The sequence below is a fragment of the Chanodichthys erythropterus genome, chromosome 9 (assembly GCF_024489055.1).
Source record: "Chanodichthys erythropterus isolate Z2021 chromosome 9, ASM2448905v1, whole genome shotgun sequence".
Classification (NCBI taxonomy): domain Eukaryota; kingdom Metazoa; phylum Chordata; class Actinopteri; order Cypriniformes; family Xenocyprididae; genus Chanodichthys; species Chanodichthys erythropterus.
In genome coordinates, this window is record NC_090229.1 from 22001564 (window position 1) to 22019244 (window position 17681).

Consider the following 17681-nt stretch of genomic DNA (forward strand, 5'->3'; position numbering starts at 1 on the left):
GAATAGGTTTCAAGAGAAAACTCTTAGCTAAGAACTTTTACTGCTATTTAGGAGAACTCTTAGTGGTAAGATAAAATGTTTTGTGAATACGGCCCTTGACCTTTAAACAACAGAAAACAATGAAAATATTTAAGGAGATACATTCAGCTGAGATACGTCCCACAGGTGGCTTGAGGTTTTGTTGAGCTGTTTGGGTCATGTGCACAGGGATAATAAAGTGGTTTCCTCAGGACACACAGAACAGAATTCAGTGAATTCTCGATAGACAAGGTAAGAAAACGAATTGATAACAAGCTAATTTCCTCTTTTATTGCACACTCAACTTTGTAGTCACCTGTCCTCACGTGTGTTCCTATCAAAAAGTGCTGATAGACGCAGATGAGCTTTGATGTGTTATCATTTTTGGCTGCTGATATCTTTGTACACTTAAGACACTGCACCCCTTAGTTGTGATCAGATATTGTACATGCTTTATTTGGCGTATTCCCACCAAAGTTTGTAACTGGTACACTTTTTAAAGGGTTAGTTCACCCAAAAATGAAAATTCTGTCATTTATTACCCTCATGCCGTTCCACACCCGTGACTGCAAGCGGCAGCAGAGCAGAAGCAGCGCGTATTTTTTTCGGTGCCCATGTTAACAGACGAGAGCGTTTACACCGCACGCAGAGGCTGCGCGGCAGCGCGGAGCAGAGCAGAAGCAGCAGTGCCGCGATCGTTGGGTCTATTTTTGCTGCGCTGCTAACGCTCAATTAAAGTGAAAGTACACCTTTGATGGACAAAATAAATATGATTTCACACAAAAAGTGCTCAAAATGCACAGAATAAGCATAGCCTATCTAGTGTGTTTTAACAAGAATTGAAGTATGTCATGAAAGAAAATAAATATTAAAAAATATTTATAGAAGATTTACTCATTTACACTTGTTTTTAATTATTCAATTTTGGCTAAAGTAGGCTATGGTATATTATAGAAAACTAAACTAAACTAGCCAGAACATATTATATATATAAACATTATTTTAGTTATTACACAGACAGCAATATAGGCTCTTGCATACCCAAATCAAACCCGAGTTTGCTGTCTTTTTCGCCGAGTTCGCAGTCTTGTAAACATGTTCATGCGTCAGATGATGTAAAACACAAAGCTTACCTCATTCGTGTGCAGCAATGGATGACATGAGGCTTTTATTTATTTATTTTTATTTAGGCTATTTGTGTTTATGTGAGTGCTGTAGCCTACACCTTGCATGTTAACAAACTTTCAAGACTATCAAGTTTAACAATGACCAATTATAAAAACAAATTTAAAGCTGTCTTTGTAAAGAAATGCTCACTTTATATGTAGCTTGGAGCCGCTGCTGTGACGCTGTACAAACGCTTCCAGTGTGAATACTCGCGCGTCTCTGCAGCTGCAGTTCACGCTCACGCGCTGCTAACGCTCTGCTGCCGCTTGCGGTGTGAACCCGGCCCAGTAGCCTACCTTATCTCATTAATCTTCGGAACACAAATTAAAATATTTTAGTTGAAATCCGATGGCTCCGTGAGGCCTCCATAAGGAGCAATGACACTTTCTCTCTCAAGATCCATTAATGTACTAAAAACTTATTTAAATCCGTTCATGTGAGTACAGTGTTTCAATATTAATAATATAAAGTGACGAGAATATTTTTGGTGCGCCAAAAAAAAAAAAAAAATAACGACTTATGAAAATAAAATAACAATATTCTCATCACTTTATAATATTAATATTGAACCACTGTACTCACATGAACCGATTTAAATATGTTTTTAGTACGTTAATGGATCTTGAGAGAGGAAGTGTCATTGGTCCCTATGGAGGCCTCACTGAACCATCGGATTTCAACTAAAATATCTTAATTTGTGTTCTGAATATTAACAAAGGTCTTATGGGTGTGGAACGGCATGAGGGTAAGTAATAAAAGACAGAATTTTCATTTTTGGGTGAACTAACCCTTTAAACTGTAGTACTGTGTGTTAGAAAATGAATTTCGTGTATATCTAAATATGGCTTCAGAAAATAGTGTGAAATTTTTTCTGGTGTAACATCTGCTTGTAATGAATTTTGTCCATATACTGATAAGTATATAAATAAAACATTGCATATAGACTTGATGTATGTCCTCTGTAGCGTCGGTCTGCACTATATATATAGAGAGAGAGTGTCAAAGGTCAGATTTCTTGTGACTGAATACGCATTATTTGTTGAAAAGTGGCATGTCTTCTTATTGGATAATATAGCCCTGCCTCCTACAAAGAGGTTGCATAATCATTATCTGGATATCATTATTAAAGTACTACAGTAAAAATAGTAACAAGTCCGTTAAGTACAAACTGTCGCTCAAGGATGTGTAATATGATCTCTGTTCTTAGGAGTGGTAGATTACAATCGTTTAACCTTTGGTCAGACCGAAGCTGATCCAAAGATAATAGACAGTAAATATTTGAGACAATAAATAACACTTTGGAACTCTGGAGGAGGAAAAGAGTGAATAATGAATTTTTCTCTCTCTCTCTCCAATTATAGACTTCCAGTTTAATTGGTTTCAGCTACGTTTGCTTGTGAGAATGATAATAGACGTTTTGTTCAAGGCCACGTCACAACAGCTTCGACATGAGAAACATAATCATACACTCTCTTAAGGAGTGTGCCTGTTTTAGCTACTTTTCTTGTTCTCACAGATGGACAATCAAAGACTTTCACAGAGTGAGAATTTCAATCCTAATCCAGTTTATGGTCGGAATGAAGCAGAACTAGATATCCAGGGACAGCGCAGGTGGAAGGCACATCGTACAATTTGGGAAAAGCTGAAGGAGGAGAGCCGGTGAGTGTGGGTGGGAAGAGTAAAGGAGCTTATTTAAGAAGCATGCACACTTAAGATAATTGGGATCACAAAATAGACACAGTGTTCATGAGAAATAAACACATTTAACCTTAATTTCTCTGTTGTTTTTCATCAGGTGTTCAGGTACACGACTGAAGAGCTGCTTCCTGTCTATTGCACCTCTCTTGTCATGGCTGCCACAATACTCACTCAGGAAAAATGCTGTTGGAGATGTGATATCAGGAATCAGTGTTGGAATCATGCACCTGCCTCTAGGTTTAAGACTTCCACACACACTCCTTTGATATTTGAACTGCTATATATGCGGTATATGACATGCATGAAACTTTATTTGCTAAGTATAAAGAATTTATTATGGTGCAGGTGTCAACATAGATCACCATTGATCATAGTCTATTTTTAGGGTTCTCTGAGAGTGTAGACACTTAAAGTGTCTGTGATGTAAGGGGGTCGATTATGATTTTCATCACTCTGTTTTTCATACTAAACACCTACAGATCTGTATTATTGACTGGCAGCCAATAATTTTCCTCACAATGCTCTTTGGTTCAAATCCGACAGATAAAGTGGATGTAATGACTAATTCTATTGTACAGAACTGCGCATACTTCTCTACACACAAATTGTTCATTTTCAGCATTTTTCTATTCCTGTAGGGATGGCTAATGCTTTGCTGGCTGCGGTTCCTCCAGTATTTGGTCTGTATTCATCTTTCTACCCTGTTCTCATCTACTTTATATTTGGAACATCCAAACACATCTCTGTGGGTAATTACACATACGTGAACTCTCTTTCAAGTACATACACAGTGCCACTTTGTAAGAAAAAAAGATATTAAAGGAGCAGTTCACCAAAAAATGAAATGTAACAAGCACATTTGCCCCCTTCCTGATTTTATGAAGATTTTATGATATTATGAAAGGAAAACAAAATCCCAAACCCACATGGCCCTGTGTGAAAAAGTGCTTGCCCCCTAAACCTAATAACTGGTCGGGCCACCCTTAACTGCAACCAAGTGTTTGCGATAACTTGCAATGAGTATGTTACAGCGCTGTGGAGGAATTTTGGCCCACTCATCTTTGCAGAATTGTTGTAATTCAGCCAGGGTTTTCGAGCATGAACCGCCTTTTTAAGGTCATGCCACAGCATCTCAATAGGATTAAGGTCAGGACTTTGACTAGGCCACTCTAAAGTCTTCATTTTGTTTTTCTTCAGCCATTCAGAGGTGGACTTGCTGGTGTGTTTTGGATTATTGTCCTGCTGCAGAACCCAAGTTCGCTTCAGCTTGAGGTCACGAACAGATGGCCGGACATTGTCCTTCAGGATTTTTTAGTAGACACCAGAATTCATGGTTCCATTTCTCAGAGCAAGTCTTCCAGGTCCTGAAGCAGCAAAACAGCCCCAGACCATCACACTACCACCACCATATTTTACTGTTGGTATGATGCTCTTTTTCTGAAATGCTGTGTTACTTTTACGCCAGATGTAATGGGACACACACCTTCCAAAAAGTTCAACTTTTGTCTCGTCAGTCCACAGAGTATTTTCCCAAAAGTCTTGGGGATCATCAAGATGTTTTCTGGCAAAACTGAGATGAGCCTTTATGTTCTTTTTGCTCAGTAGCGAACACTGACACTTAGTCATGAATACTGACCTTAACTGAGGCAAGTGAGGCCTGCAGTTCTTTGGATGTTGTTGTGGGGTCTTTTGTGACCTCTTGGATGAGTCGTCGCTGCGCTCTTGGGGTAATTTTGGTCAGCCGGCCACTCCTGGGAAGGTTCACCACTGTTCCATGTTTTCGTCATTTGTGGATAATGGCTCTCACTGTGGTCTGCTGGAGTCCCAAAGCTTTAGAAATGGCTTTATAACCTTTTCCAAACTGATAGATCTCAATTACTTTCCTTCTCATTTGTTCCTGAATTGCTTTGGATCTCAACATGATGTGTAGCTTTTGAGGATCTTTTGGTCTACTTCACTTTGTCAGGCAGGTCCTATTTAAGTGATTTCTTGATTGCGAACAGGTGTGGCAGTAATCAGGCCTGGGTGTGGCTAGAGAAACTGAACTCAGGTGTGATAAACCACAGTTAAGTTATGTTTTAACAGCTGGGGGCAAGCACTTTTTCACACTGGGCCATGTGGGTTTGGATTTTATTTTCCCTTCATAATAAAAACATTCATTTAAAAACTGCGTGTTGTGTTTACTTGTGTTATCTTTGATTAATATTTAAATTAGTTTGATGATCTGAAATATTAAAGGTCCCGTTCTTCGTGATCCCATGTTTCAAACTTTAGTTAGTGTGTAATGTTGTTGTTAGAGTATAAATAAAATCTGTAAAATTTTAAAGCTCAAAGTTCAATGCCAAGCGAGATATTTTATTTAACAGAAGTCGCCTACATCGAACGGCCAGTTTGGACGACACCCCTCTACTTCCTTCTTTAATGACGTCACTAAAACAGTTTTTTGACTAACCTCCGCCCACAGGAATACACAAAAAAGGGGGCGTGGTCTTGTTGCGCTCCCACGGAGAAGAGCAAGAGTTGCGTTTGTAGAGTGTGTTTGTCGCCATGTCGTCGAAACGCTGTTATTTTCATCCCGCAGTCCAATCACCTTTGTTTGGCAATGGTTACAATTTATGTTTAACTCGGTTCCCGAAAATTATAATTGTGGTATCCTTACTGCAATAGTTAATGTTGAACTGCAGTGCACATAATGGCCACAAGAGGGGACTATGTTTATGTATATGGCTGTTTTCCGTATGAGGTTCTCTTCTGAGTGAGTGCTAACGTTGTACACTTTCTGTCGCTGCTTGTGGTGATTAAAGAGTTCAGTCTCTCGGGAATTCTTGTCTTTTGTGTTCATTCGGCACAACACCACAATAATCCTTCCGGGCAAGGAGCGCTAAGCTGCTGTCGAATCACAACACAGGAACCGCTGGCACAATCAGAACTCGTTACGTATTTCTGAAGGAGGGACTTCATAGAACAAGGAAGTCATCAGCCCGTTTTTATGACAGTGGAAATACAGATAAGTAAATTATGTGAAAAATACTGTGTTTTTTCACACGCGAAACATGAACACATGTTATATTGCACACTATAAACACAATCAAAGCTTCAAAAACACACGAAAAACGGGACCTTTAAAGTGTGACAAACATGCAAAAAAATAAAAAATACTTTCCAGACCACTGTATATATTTATTTCAGGTGAACTATTCCTTGGGTGAACATAAAAAAATAAAATAATCCAAATATAAAATATATCATAATATAAAATAATTTATAAAATAACTTAATAAAATGTAAAACAAAATGCATATTTAATTAGAAATAGAAATTAAAACAGAAAATCAAGTATAAAATATATAATAACATAAAATAATAATATATAAGATAACACAGTAAAAAACAAAACATTAAAATATAAAATTAAGTATAAAATAATGTTGTAATAAAATATACAATTACATAAAGTCAAATATAAAATAACAAAAAACAAAACAAAAAATAAAGTCAAACAAATTAAGTGGCTTTGTTCTTATTTGATTGGACTGATGATCTGTCTGATCCACAGGTACATTTTCTATCCTTTCTATCATGGTTGGTACGGTAACAAGTGATGTGGTGTTTCAAGGCAGTGGAGCAGAGAGCAATGAGAAGGAGTCTGAAAGCATGAGAGTTGCCTTTGCAGCTCAGTTGACCATTCTGTGTGGATTAATGCAGGTAATACACACACAAGGCTGTATTAATTCTGTATTAGAATGTGTGTTTTTGTATCAACCTCTCTCCTTATAGATTCTGCTGTATGTGCTGCGTTGTGGAGGGGTGTGTCGGTGGTTGTCTCAGCCGTTGGTCAGTGGATACACTACGGCAGCTGCCATCCATGTGACTGTTCACCAGTTGCCTTTACTGATGGGCATCTCCATAGTCAGACACAGAGGCGTCCTCGCTGTGTTCAGGGTGAGAATGAGCTCTGTGTGTTTGACCTCTGTGATTTCTGTATATCTCAAATGCTGAATGTACATATGTGTGTCCGATAGATGTTTTTAAGCATTGCGTATGGAATCAGGAGAGTGTTACCAGCGACACTGGTAGTTTCCTTTGTCTCCCTGGTTATACTTGCTGGTGGAAAGGTGCTGAATTCATGCTGGAGCACTCGATTTCCCATTCCATGGGAGCTGGTGCTGGTGGGCACACGCACAAACACACTTGAAACAGGGTTTTTATAGTTTCTTAAAATGTTATAGTTTTTATTTAAAGAAGTTTTTATTAATATAATATTGTTTAAATATAAATTTGTCCTTTTACTTATTAGTTATTGTTAGTTTTCACTATCAACATTAGTTAAATACATCTGTTCCGTGTTAGTTCATGTTAGCTCAACTAGCTGTGCAACACTAATTCTTTCTTCATGTTCCTAGATTATCTTTGCCACTGTGTCATCAGTGCAGTTTGATTTGTCTGGTCAGTATGGAATACAGATCGTTGGACCCATACCAACCGGGTCAGCAGAGTGTTGGATTTTCTTTACAAAACCAATTAGCTGGAAGTATTTCGGTGTTAAAACTAATTCTCACTCTCATTTATCCCTTTTTCTCTCTCTTTGTTTATCTCTAAGTCTCTCACCTCCCTCTCTTCCATCATTTTTCTTCTCTCAGGAGCTTTTTTTGACAGCTCTTGCACTGGCAGTGGTTGGCTATGGTTTACTAGCTTCTTTGGGCATGATGTTTGCTCATAAACATGGGGACCCCTTTCACAGCAACCAGGTAAAAAACAAATGATGTAACTTTAACATTTTGTTCCCTGTATCCTCACAATAAGACTAGTATAGATATTTGCAGCCTCTCCTCTGTCTGATCACAAATGGTCTCTTCCTCCTGTAGGAGCTATTGGCTCTGGGTCTGTGTAACTCTATTGGAGGTGTGTTCCAGTGCTTTCCAGTAACCGGATCCATATCTCGCAGCACTGTGCAGCAGAGTACAGGCGGACAAACTCAGGTGCGAACACCTGCTGTCTCATATTACAGTCAAATGTACAAATGCTCAACAATTCTTTCCCTGTTTACATGTGAATCACATAACATGGTAAGGTTATATTGAGTATGTTCTCAGACTTTTAGTGTTATTCAGGCACTGGCCACATTAAGTACAGACGTTCGATTAAAGGGGGCCTTTAATGCCCAATAATACACAGATCATTTATTAAAACTTGTCAAATTGGCCCCTATTTGGGTGTGAGCAAAAAAAGCCATTTTTGTGTGTGTCCCTTTAAATGCAAATGAACTGCGGTCCGCTTTCTAAAATAGGGGGGAGCTTTAACAGCTCAGACTTCGGTTGCTCAACAACAACAAAGCTGGAGAATCTCACACAGCCAAAATGATGATTGTCAGTAACGGTGTTCAGCCTTAAATTGTTCAAACCGGAGTCGGACACTGATGAATAGACACAGGAAGAAGTTACAACTTATAAAATGCATCAACTCATCATCTAGCATGTGTGACCATTAATCTTTTGTGCAAATTCAATGTTGAATTGACCCTTGTTTATGAAGCAGTCTTGCATAAAATGACAGCATGGCAACAACACTCTACTACAACAACTCCTTCTCTTCTCTAAAGCAGCCCAATATGGCCTCACCCCCTTTTCTTGCATGTTTGCAAGGACAGGGTTTATGTAAATTTTAGGGTTAGTGATGTCACTAACCTGGGAAGAAGCTCACTGTAGTCCCTACCAGCCATTTGTTGTAGAAAATATCTTCCTTTGCAGTGTTGTACCTTTGCATATGTTGTTTATGCCCTAACAGCAACATTACACACTAACTGTTAGTGAAAAAAAAAGTTAAATCATAATCAACCACCGCTTTAAAATATTTTGATGTACAAATAGATACTGAAACTCAACCGAGTTTCTTAATTGCATAAAACTATTTGCATTAGTTATTTCAAATAAATAAAAGCTAAATTATTATTCAATTGAAACTGAATTGTGCTGTAAGAAATGCAGCATGTGACTCTGTTATTAAAGCATTGTTCATTAACATGTCTCATTCTTATCAGCAAAAGCTCACTGATTAAATCCAAACCACATACACAAATGAAAATGATTTTCTTCAATATATTTATGTACATTTAGGTGTGGAGCACTGCAGTACGGTTTTAACTCCATGTTGAACATGACCTCTCTCTTTTTCTTAGGTGACTTCTCTGGTGTCTGCACTGATAATTCTATTGATCTTGCTGAAGTTGGGCCCCCTTTTTCAGCAGCTTCCAAAGGTCCCAATATCACCTTAGCAAGTATATATTATACGGATATAGTGTAATAAAGTGGTTTATAAAGTGTATTTGTGTGTGTTTCAGACAGTTTTGGCTGTAATTATTGTAGTTAATCTGCAAGGGGTTTTTGCACAAGTTAAAGATGTGCATAAACTTTGGAATACAGACCGCTTGGACCTGGTAAGGGTAACCAATCCATTTATCCTAACATAATAAATCCCAGTACGACATGCTACTAGATCAAAATCCTGCTCCATGTAGGCCTTTCATCCAGGGTGTTTCCTGTGTGTGTTTCCCACTGAGACTGCAGGTAGTGTGGGTAGTGACACTGCTCAGTGCTCTGGTGTTTAACCTGGACCTGGGGCTTGGCATTGCAATTGTGTTTTCTCTCCTTACTATCGTCTTCAGGACACAGCGGTGAGTCATCTGCATTGTCTGATATTAATCTACAGTGTCTCTCTCTATTTTTCTCATCTTTCTCATAATCTTATTATTTTTCTTTCTAAATTTTTCAGTGCCAGGTCTGCCGTTCTTGGTCATATTGCCGGTACAGACTGTTACAGGGATCTGGAGAAATACGCAAATGTAATATATTTACACACAATTCTCAGATAAACCAGCCTTTGGTTAAGCTGAGCAACTGCTTATATAACTGTATAATACAGTAAGACTGGAGTAATGGCTACTGAAAATTAAGTTTTTCCATCACAGGGATACATTATAAAATATAGTCAAATAGAATTATTTTAAGTCTTAATAATATTTCTCAATATCACTGTTTTACCGTGTTTTTGACCAAATAAATTAATCCTTGGTGAGCATAAGAAACCCTTTCAAAACATAATAAATCGAAATGATTCCAGAATTTCCTAAAATTCCATTTTGTGGTTTTAGGCACTCCAGGTCCCTGGTGTGACTGTGTTTTCCTCCTGTAATCCACTTTACTACACCAATGCAGACCAGACCTTCACATCACTCAAACAGGTATAACCTCCATTACAGTACCCTGCTTTTCATTCATTTAAATATGTCTATATTTTATTATTCTTTTTGTATATGCAGGCAGTTATTAAAGGCATTAAGGAGAATCCCACAGTAAATCCTCCAGACCAGCAGGGGGCTCAGAGTGTGCAACACTGCATTATTCTGGAGCTCAGTGGAGTCACCTTCATGGACTCAGTGGCCATGGGCACATTCAAATCAGTTAGTGGCACAGAACACACTCACACACATACCACACGTAGAAGTGTTGATATTTTACCGGAGATTAACAGAAATAGATTACCCGTTACTGACTCTCATTAACTCCTAACCAATGAATGTCTGTTTAAATTCTGCATGTCATTGTGTTTAAATGCGAACCTTTGTGTCTTACCGCTCTGTCTGGGTCACAGGTGCTTCAGGACTTTGAGAACACACAGACCTCGTTTTTCTGTGCTGCATGTCCAGGTTACACGTCTCACACATACAGCCACACTCTCACATGAATATGATGTTTTTATATTAATATATAATGTGACTTTTAAGCAATAGTTCATCCAAGAACTGAACTTTTTAACATGTTTAATGCAGTCATATATATTTACTGTAATTCTTGTGTGTTTGTTTCTAGATAGTTTACTATCTCAGATGAAGAACCATGGTTTAGTTCCAGATTTTCTGTCTCTTTCTTCATTTTTCCCTTCAGTACATCATGCAGTCCTGCACTGCCAGGGGCTACAGGTGTGTGTGTGTTTAAATGCTGTTATATATCTGTGTCATCTGGTTATTTTTTATGTTTTTTGTCTCTTTGTGTTTGAATGGGGCTGTTGTAGTTCACTGTAATTCAATAGCATTTTCTAATTCAGTTACGCATCTACATTTTACAGAACACAGACGTTACAGAGCTGTGACCTTTAATGGCCTCCCTTCATGAATGATGGATTCATGAACCTGCAAGCCTGAAAGAACCACTCAGCACTGGGCTTTAGAAGTGACAAGAAAGGAGCAGAACTTCCAATTTTGATTTAATGGTTTGGAACAATTTTTTTGCATTCATCTGGATTTAAGGTGATATGTGGCAACAGCTGTTTGTTTATCGGCTACTGAACATGAAATTAGCCCTGACAATTTATGTCAGATGTTTTACTTTTCTTATTTCATTTTTTATTTGCTTGCTTGTTTGTTGCTTTTGTCATTATTCTACTTTTAGGTTAGATGGCTGTTTGAAATAGTTAAAAATGCTGAAATATATATAGAAGTGTCCTCAAAACATTATGTACATATCTGTGCATCTGTAATCTGCCAGATTCTTTTTAACATATGTTTGTTTTTTATGTTAGAGACCAATTTGGTTTGTAGACAGTAAAATAAATCAAATATGTACAAAAGAACAACATGTAGAAACATGAATAGTATGGATAATAAAGATCTAAATAATTATGAACGCTCCAACAGAGTCACAAAGGGTCGATTGCACCATCTCATTACAGTTCAGTCAATATACGTAGAGATCACACAAGTGCATCGCTGTAATGTTTTTCTTGTACCCCCAGTGAATTGAACCATAAATGTCATTAGAAGAGACTTTGTTCTCCGGTCCATTGTTGGGGAGAGGCCACATTAATATTTAATACAGTTCATCTTGCTCACATGTTTACTGGGGACATAGCATATTGTATAAAGCTAATCATAATTACTAACGCTGCCACCAACTGAAAACTTTTAGCATTTTTAGTATGCACTCTAAAAATTGCTGCGTTGTTTCAACCCATGTTTGAGTCAAATATGGACAAACCCAACTGTTGGGTTTAAAATTTAACTTAAAATTGTAAACCAACGGTTGGGTTTGTCAATATTTGACCCAAACATTGAGTGTGGTTAAATAAAATAAAATTGTATTACAATTGAGGACATCCCAAAATTTCCCCAAAGGAATGTTTTGTCAGTATTAGTTCACTTTTGTCACCAAACTAAAGTTAGAGTACATAACCTAAAAATACTGGGTTGTTTCAACCCATGTTTGGGTCAAATATGATCAAACAAATATGATCAACCATTTGTTTTTGTTTTTCTTTTAATTACATTTTTAAACTCAACTGTAGGGTTTGTCCACATTTGACCCAAACATGGGTTGAAACAGCCCAGCATTTTTACACTCATCATACACTCATCAAGTTAAACGTATAAACACCCATTTTTACATGATTACATAATTACAATTTCATATACAAGTCTGTATATTCTCAAATATAGACAAGGATCAAAGATCTACCTTTAACAATTCACTCATACAAAACTACATTGTTTGACAGAATGAACATGGTGTTTTCTATCTAATCAGACTGAGATAAGGTGGCGTAGGTCTCTAGTGTGAAAGTGTCCAACATTGACTCTAAAGAATCCCCCCCCCCCTTCCTCTGTGTTTTTGGGACTTTGCTCCCCATATGAATACATTAGAATTCTATCAGTAAGTGTGTGAATGGATCAGACGGGTATCGGAAAGGGCAGGATACACATTAACACAACCTGTGATAGAAGAGAAGAGCCTGGGATGTTAATCAATCCATTGCTGTCCAGAACTTCACTGCACAACAAACAAGACCCATAGATCTCTCACTGGATTCACTGGAGAACATCCTTCTTGTTTCTGGGTCTATTTTCATGGACATTAAGAATTGAGTTTTCATGTGAGGACATGTTTTTGGGATCTTGGGAACAGTGAGTGTGAGAAGAGAAAATTTGATAAAGGTTCACATCCACATCTGGAATAGAGAATTGAGTATTCAATAGAGTTTCAAAATGGAAGAAGAGTTGAAAGGCACAGAGCTCAGGAAGAGGGTACCATATCACATCCACAGGGATGTACTGGATGAGCTCAGTGTTGACCAAGTTGCAGAGAAATCGGATGTCAAATTTTCAGCAAAAGAAAAACTCAAAGATGCTGTCAGGTGTGTAAATATGTCTTTGTGCTGAGCCTAAAGGGATAGTTCACCTAAAAATGAAATTTCTGTCATCATTTATTCCCCCATCAAGTTGTTCCAAACCTGTATAAATTTCTTTGTTCTGCAGAACACAAAGGAAGATATTTGGAAGAATGTTTGTAACAGAATTTTAATTTTTGAGTGAATTATCCCTTTAAATTACATTATATTAAATAATTATAAACTTGTGAAAATGCCTCTATTTTGCTTTTTTTCCCATTACAGTTTGTATCAGCAAAATAGTTTGAGTGAAGAGTTGAACTGAAAATGACCATGAATTAATTGATTGATCATGTTGTTCAGCATGATTTGAGAATGATTCAAAGAGCTTATTGTGCTTTAATGAAGGGAGATGTTTCAAACTTTTAAACCCCACTTTTAATTTGCTCTTCTTCATTTTATTAACTTCCTCAATCATTTTCTTTGTTCATCAGGTGTACAGGCCCAAGGTTTAAGAACTGTTTCCTATCATTTATTCCTCTCCTGGCATGGCTGCCACGATACCCATTTCGAGAAAATGCTATTGGTGATCTTGTATCAGGAATCAGTGTGGGAATCATGCACCTTCCACAAGGTTTAACACAAGCAGATGCACATATATATTTCCATAGCACACCTGTTACTTGATATACTGTAGACCTAAACAAAAACACAAACAATCATATGTCACCTGTAATGTGTTTTGTGTGTGTAGGTATGGCATATGCTTTGCTGGCTGCGGTCCCTCCTGTTTTTGGTCTGTATTCCTCCTTCTACCCCATTCTCATTTACTTCATATTTGGAACATCTAAACACATCTCTGTGGGTAAGTACACACTTCCTTTGATTTCTGTTGTTCCCAAAAGGAAAGTTCAATGTCAAATTCTGTCATCATTTGCACACCCTCATGTCATTCTAAACTTGTATTACTGACTTTCTTCGGTGGAACATAAAAGAAGATATTTTGAAGAATGTTGGTAACCAACTTCCCTTGCATTTTTTGTCTATACATTGGAAGTCAATGTGAACTGAAACTGTTTCCTTTTAAACTATCTTCTTTTGTGTTCCACAGACAAAAGAAATGCATACAAGTTTGGGACAACATGAGATTGAGCAAATGAAGACAGAATTTTCATTTCAGGCTGAACTATTCCTTTAAATCATAAATGCCACTAATCTTGCAAGTCTGACATTGTGTGGATGTGGAACACTTAAAGAGTTAGTTCACCCAAAAATGAAAATTCTGTCATTTATTACTCACCCTCATGTCGTTCGACACCCGTAAGTCCTTTGTTCATCTTCGGAACACAAATTAGGATATTTCTGTTGAAATCCGATGGCTCAGAAAGGCCTCCATAGCCAGCAATGTCATTTCCTCTCTCAAGACCCATAAAAGGTACTAAAGACGTCGTTACAAAGTCCATCTCACTACAGTGGTTCTACAATCATTTTATGAAGCGATGAGAATAGTTTTTGTTCGCAAAAAAAACCCTAAATAACGACTTATATAGTGATGGGCTGATTTCAAAACACTGCTTCCTGAAGCTTTGAAGCGTTGTGAATCAGTGTATCGATTCATGATTGAGATCGCCAAAGTCACGTGATTTAAGCAGTTTGGCGGTTTGACACGCGATCCGAATCATGAATCAAATATCCTAATTTGTGTTCCGAAGATGAACAAAGGACTTACAGGTGTCGAACGACATGATGGTAAATAATTAATGACAGAATTTTCATTTTTGGGTGAACTAACCCTTTAAGAACTAGTTGATATTACTGATTTCAAACCTTTGCTTTAGGTGCCATGTTTGATTTGAGAGCTGCCGGTGAACATTATGGCAAATAATGACATAAATTTAATTTTGTTTTCACATAAAGATATTGTATGACTTGAAATATAGCTCAGTGTAGTTGTATGGACTACTGTTCTGGTGCTTTTGAGTGATTCACAGCCTTTTTGTCACAGTTCACCTTGTTGATGCAGTATGAGTGAGAAAACAATGATAGATTTTCAATTTTTGAGTGAACTATGCCTTTAAATCCAGCTAGACAGTTGGTCCCCACAAATATAGCAAAAATGACCCACACTTTCTAATATCTCTCTGTCTGCAGGTACATATGCAGTTATGAGCGTTATGATTGGCAGCGTGACGGAGCGTTTGGCTCCAGACTCAGACTTCATGATGCCAGGCAATGACACCAACATCACCATCTTAGACACTGTCGGCCGTGATGCAGAGAGGGTCAAGATTGCTGCCACTGTGACTTTCTTATCTGGCATTTTCCAGGTAGGCTCTCTTGGAATTGTACAGTATGTAGCTTTGAAGGTGTGTATGTGACTAAGTGTGGTGTCTGTTTGTGTAGTTGCTCCTTGGTTTGGTTCGGTTTGGTTTTGTGGTGACTTATCTCTCAGAGCCATTGGTGAGAGCTTACACGACAGCAGCTGCCATCCACGTTATCGTCTCCCAGCTTAAATATTCATTCGGCATCAACCCACAACGTTACAGCGGACCTTTGTCTCTTATATATGTGAGTATGAACACATGCTAACAACAATATGTATAACAATAAATCCCATGTGACTAATGGTTTTGGAGCATCAAGGACAAATAATCACACCTATGTGTAATTTGTGTTTAGTGCGCCCCCTATTATTACTTACGCTCTGAAAACAATGAATGATTTTAATACTTCTTTCACTTTTGTTCTCTCTCCAGACAGTCATAGAGATTTGTGCATTGCTTGGAAAGACTAACATTGGTACTCTGGTAGTTAGCATTGTAACCATTGCTTGCCTGATCATTGCAAAGCAACTTAGTGCCTTGGCAGCACGAAAAATTCCTATTCCTATTCCTGTTGAGCTGATCACTGTGAGTAACTTCATACAGTTAAACACACACATGCATACATGCATATTTACTTAGCTAACTGAGGATATACAGGGACTTGTACTTTTTTAATAAAAGATAATTGGTAACGCCTTACAATAATACAATATTATTAAATGCATCAATTAATGATTAATACATTTATTACAGTATTTATTCGTCTTTGTGAACATTAGCTGATAAAATTCAACTGTTCATTGTTAGTTCATGTTAGCTCCATTAAATAATTTTAACTGATGCAACTGGTCAATTTTACTTAGTAATGTAATAATAAATGTTGAAATTAGAATAATAAATGCTTTAGAAGTAATTTTATCATTAGTAATGTTAATGTAGTTAACTAATAATAACAAATGGAACCTTAATTGTAAATTATTACCAGATAATTACTGAAAAGGAGTAAGGAGGAATGCTCAGGTCGCTAGCTTGAATCCAGTGGGTCTGTTGGTAAGAACAGGTCCAGTCTAGTCACTCAGGTATAGGAGTCTTTATTGCACATCCAAGCAGATATTGTGTGTATATGTGCATCATGTGTCTGCGTGTGACCGTGTGGTTTCTACAATAGATCAGAGAAATACAGAGTTTTAGTTTACCAATAAACAATGGTAAATCAGTTACAAGGCAACTACAAATACTCCACTGAATTCACAGGTAATCAAGTAATATAAACAATACATGAGGCTACCTACTCACACTATAAGCTATAACATAGTCAATTACACACAGGAAAACAAAAAGGAGTAAGAATCATTCCTCTGCACAGTACAGCCACATGCAACAGAAAGGGAAAGCTGTGGGCGCAGGTGCAGATAATAAAGCCTGAGGGAGTCCTAATTGTCTTGAGATTGGTTAGGTTGAGCTTGGGGTTGGCAGGGAAATGAATAAGCTATAGAGAGCTTTATTAAAGCTGTTTTGAAGATGCAGCTTAGGGACACAAATATTCCCAACAATTACAGTACCTGTCAAAAGTATACACATCAAGGCTGCATTAATTTGATCACAAATACAATAAAAACAGTAATATTGTACAATATTATTACAATTTAAAAGAATTGTTTTCTATTTTATGAAATTAAAAAGTGTAGTTTATTCCTGTGATGGCAAAGTTTTTTCAGCATCATTACTCCAGTCTTCAGTGTCAAATGATCCTTCAGAAATCATTCTAATATGCTGATTTGCTGCTCAAGAAATATTTAATATTATCAATGTTGAAAACAGTGCTGCTTAACATTTTTGTGGAAACAATGATACCATTCAAACATTTGTGGTAAGATTAAAATAAGACAGAGGGAAAAGTGTCACCATTTCCACAAAAATGTTAAGCAGCACAACTGTTTTCAACATTGATAATAATAAGAAATGATTTCTGAACGATTATGCGACACTGAAGACTAGAGTAATGATGCTGAAAATTCAGCTTTACATCACAGAAATAAATTGCATTTTAAAATATATTCAAATATAAAACAGTTATTTTAATTTGTAATAATATTTCACAATATTACTGTTTTTACTGTATCTTTGATTAAATAATTGCAGCCTTGGTTATCATAAGAGACTTCTTTTGAAAACATAAAAAAAAATTGTAATGTTTTCAAACTTTTGACAGGTACTGTATATATACTACTGACTAGCCATGACTTTCTCAGCCCTAGACCTACACCTATAAGAAAACTTTATGCATTTTTTAGATGTATTTATATTCATATTTTATAT

General features: G+C 37.1%; 2 protein-coding genes across 7 annotated transcripts in view; both read left to right on the forward strand.

Annotated features, from left to right (window-relative positions):
- Positions 1 to 13659, forward strand: slc26a6 (solute carrier family 26 member 6). Of its 5 annotated transcripts, XR_010895995.1 has the most exons (20): positions 1 to 270; positions 2702 to 2844; positions 2981 to 3120; positions 3522 to 3632; positions 6440 to 6588; positions 6661 to 6825; positions 6906 to 7052; positions 7287 to 7369; positions 7484 to 7631; positions 7749 to 7862; positions 9059 to 9136; positions 9221 to 9316; positions 9447 to 9553; positions 9652 to 9721; positions 10031 to 10120; positions 10199 to 10339; positions 10531 to 10585; positions 10749 to 10858; positions 11005 to 11148; positions 13533 to 13659. XR_010895995.1 is itself a non-coding variant. In XM_067395049.1 (19 exons), the coding sequence occupies exons 2-19, from the start codon at positions 2702 to 2704 to the stop codon at positions 11026 to 11028; spliced, it is 1896 nt and encodes a 631-aa protein (XP_067251150.1). In that variant the 5' UTR covers positions 1 to 270; the 3' UTR covers positions 11029 to 11810. The 5 variants fall into 5 exon arrangements, 3 of the variants coding, with proteins under 3 accessions (XP_067251150.1, XP_067251149.1, XP_067251151.1); XR_010895996.1 differs by lacking the exon at positions 13533 to 13659 and having other exon boundaries at positions 10753 to 10858; positions 11005 to 11047; XM_067395049.1 differs by lacking the exon at positions 13533 to 13659 and having other exon boundaries at positions 10824 to 10858; positions 11005 to 11810.
- LOC137027159 (solute carrier family 26 member 6) overlaps positions 12336 to 17681 on the forward strand; it is a 16985-nt gene continuing 11639 nt past the window's right edge. For both annotated transcript variants that reach the window (XM_067395047.1, XM_067395046.1), the window contains exons 1-6: positions 12336 to 13065; positions 13533 to 13672; positions 13793 to 13903; positions 15190 to 15365; positions 15442 to 15606; positions 15795 to 15947. In XM_067395047.1, coding sequence (XP_067251148.1) covers positions 12917 to 13065; positions 13533 to 13672; positions 13793 to 13903; positions 15190 to 15365; positions 15442 to 15606; positions 15795 to 15947 — 894 coding nt within the window. In that variant the 5' untranslated portion in view covers positions 12336 to 12916. The remainder of the gene's footprint in view (positions 13066 to 13532; positions 13673 to 13792; positions 13904 to 15189; positions 15366 to 15441; positions 15607 to 15794; positions 15948 to 17681) is intronic.

Bases quoted from the DNA above. Each gene is read 5' to 3' on its own strand.
- slc26a6 (XM_067395048.1), top strand. From the start codon at position 2,702: ATGGACAATCAAAGACTTTCACAGAGTGAGAATTTCAATCCTAATCCA. The intron at 3,121-3,521 runs GTTTAAGACTTC...CTATTCCTGTAG, and splicing joins AATCATGCACCTGCCTCTAG to GGATGGCTAATGCTTTGCTG. The intron at 7,632-7,748 runs GTAAAAAACAAA...TTCCTCCTGTAG, and splicing joins ACCCCTTTCACAGCAACCAG to GAGCTATTGGCTCTGGGTCT.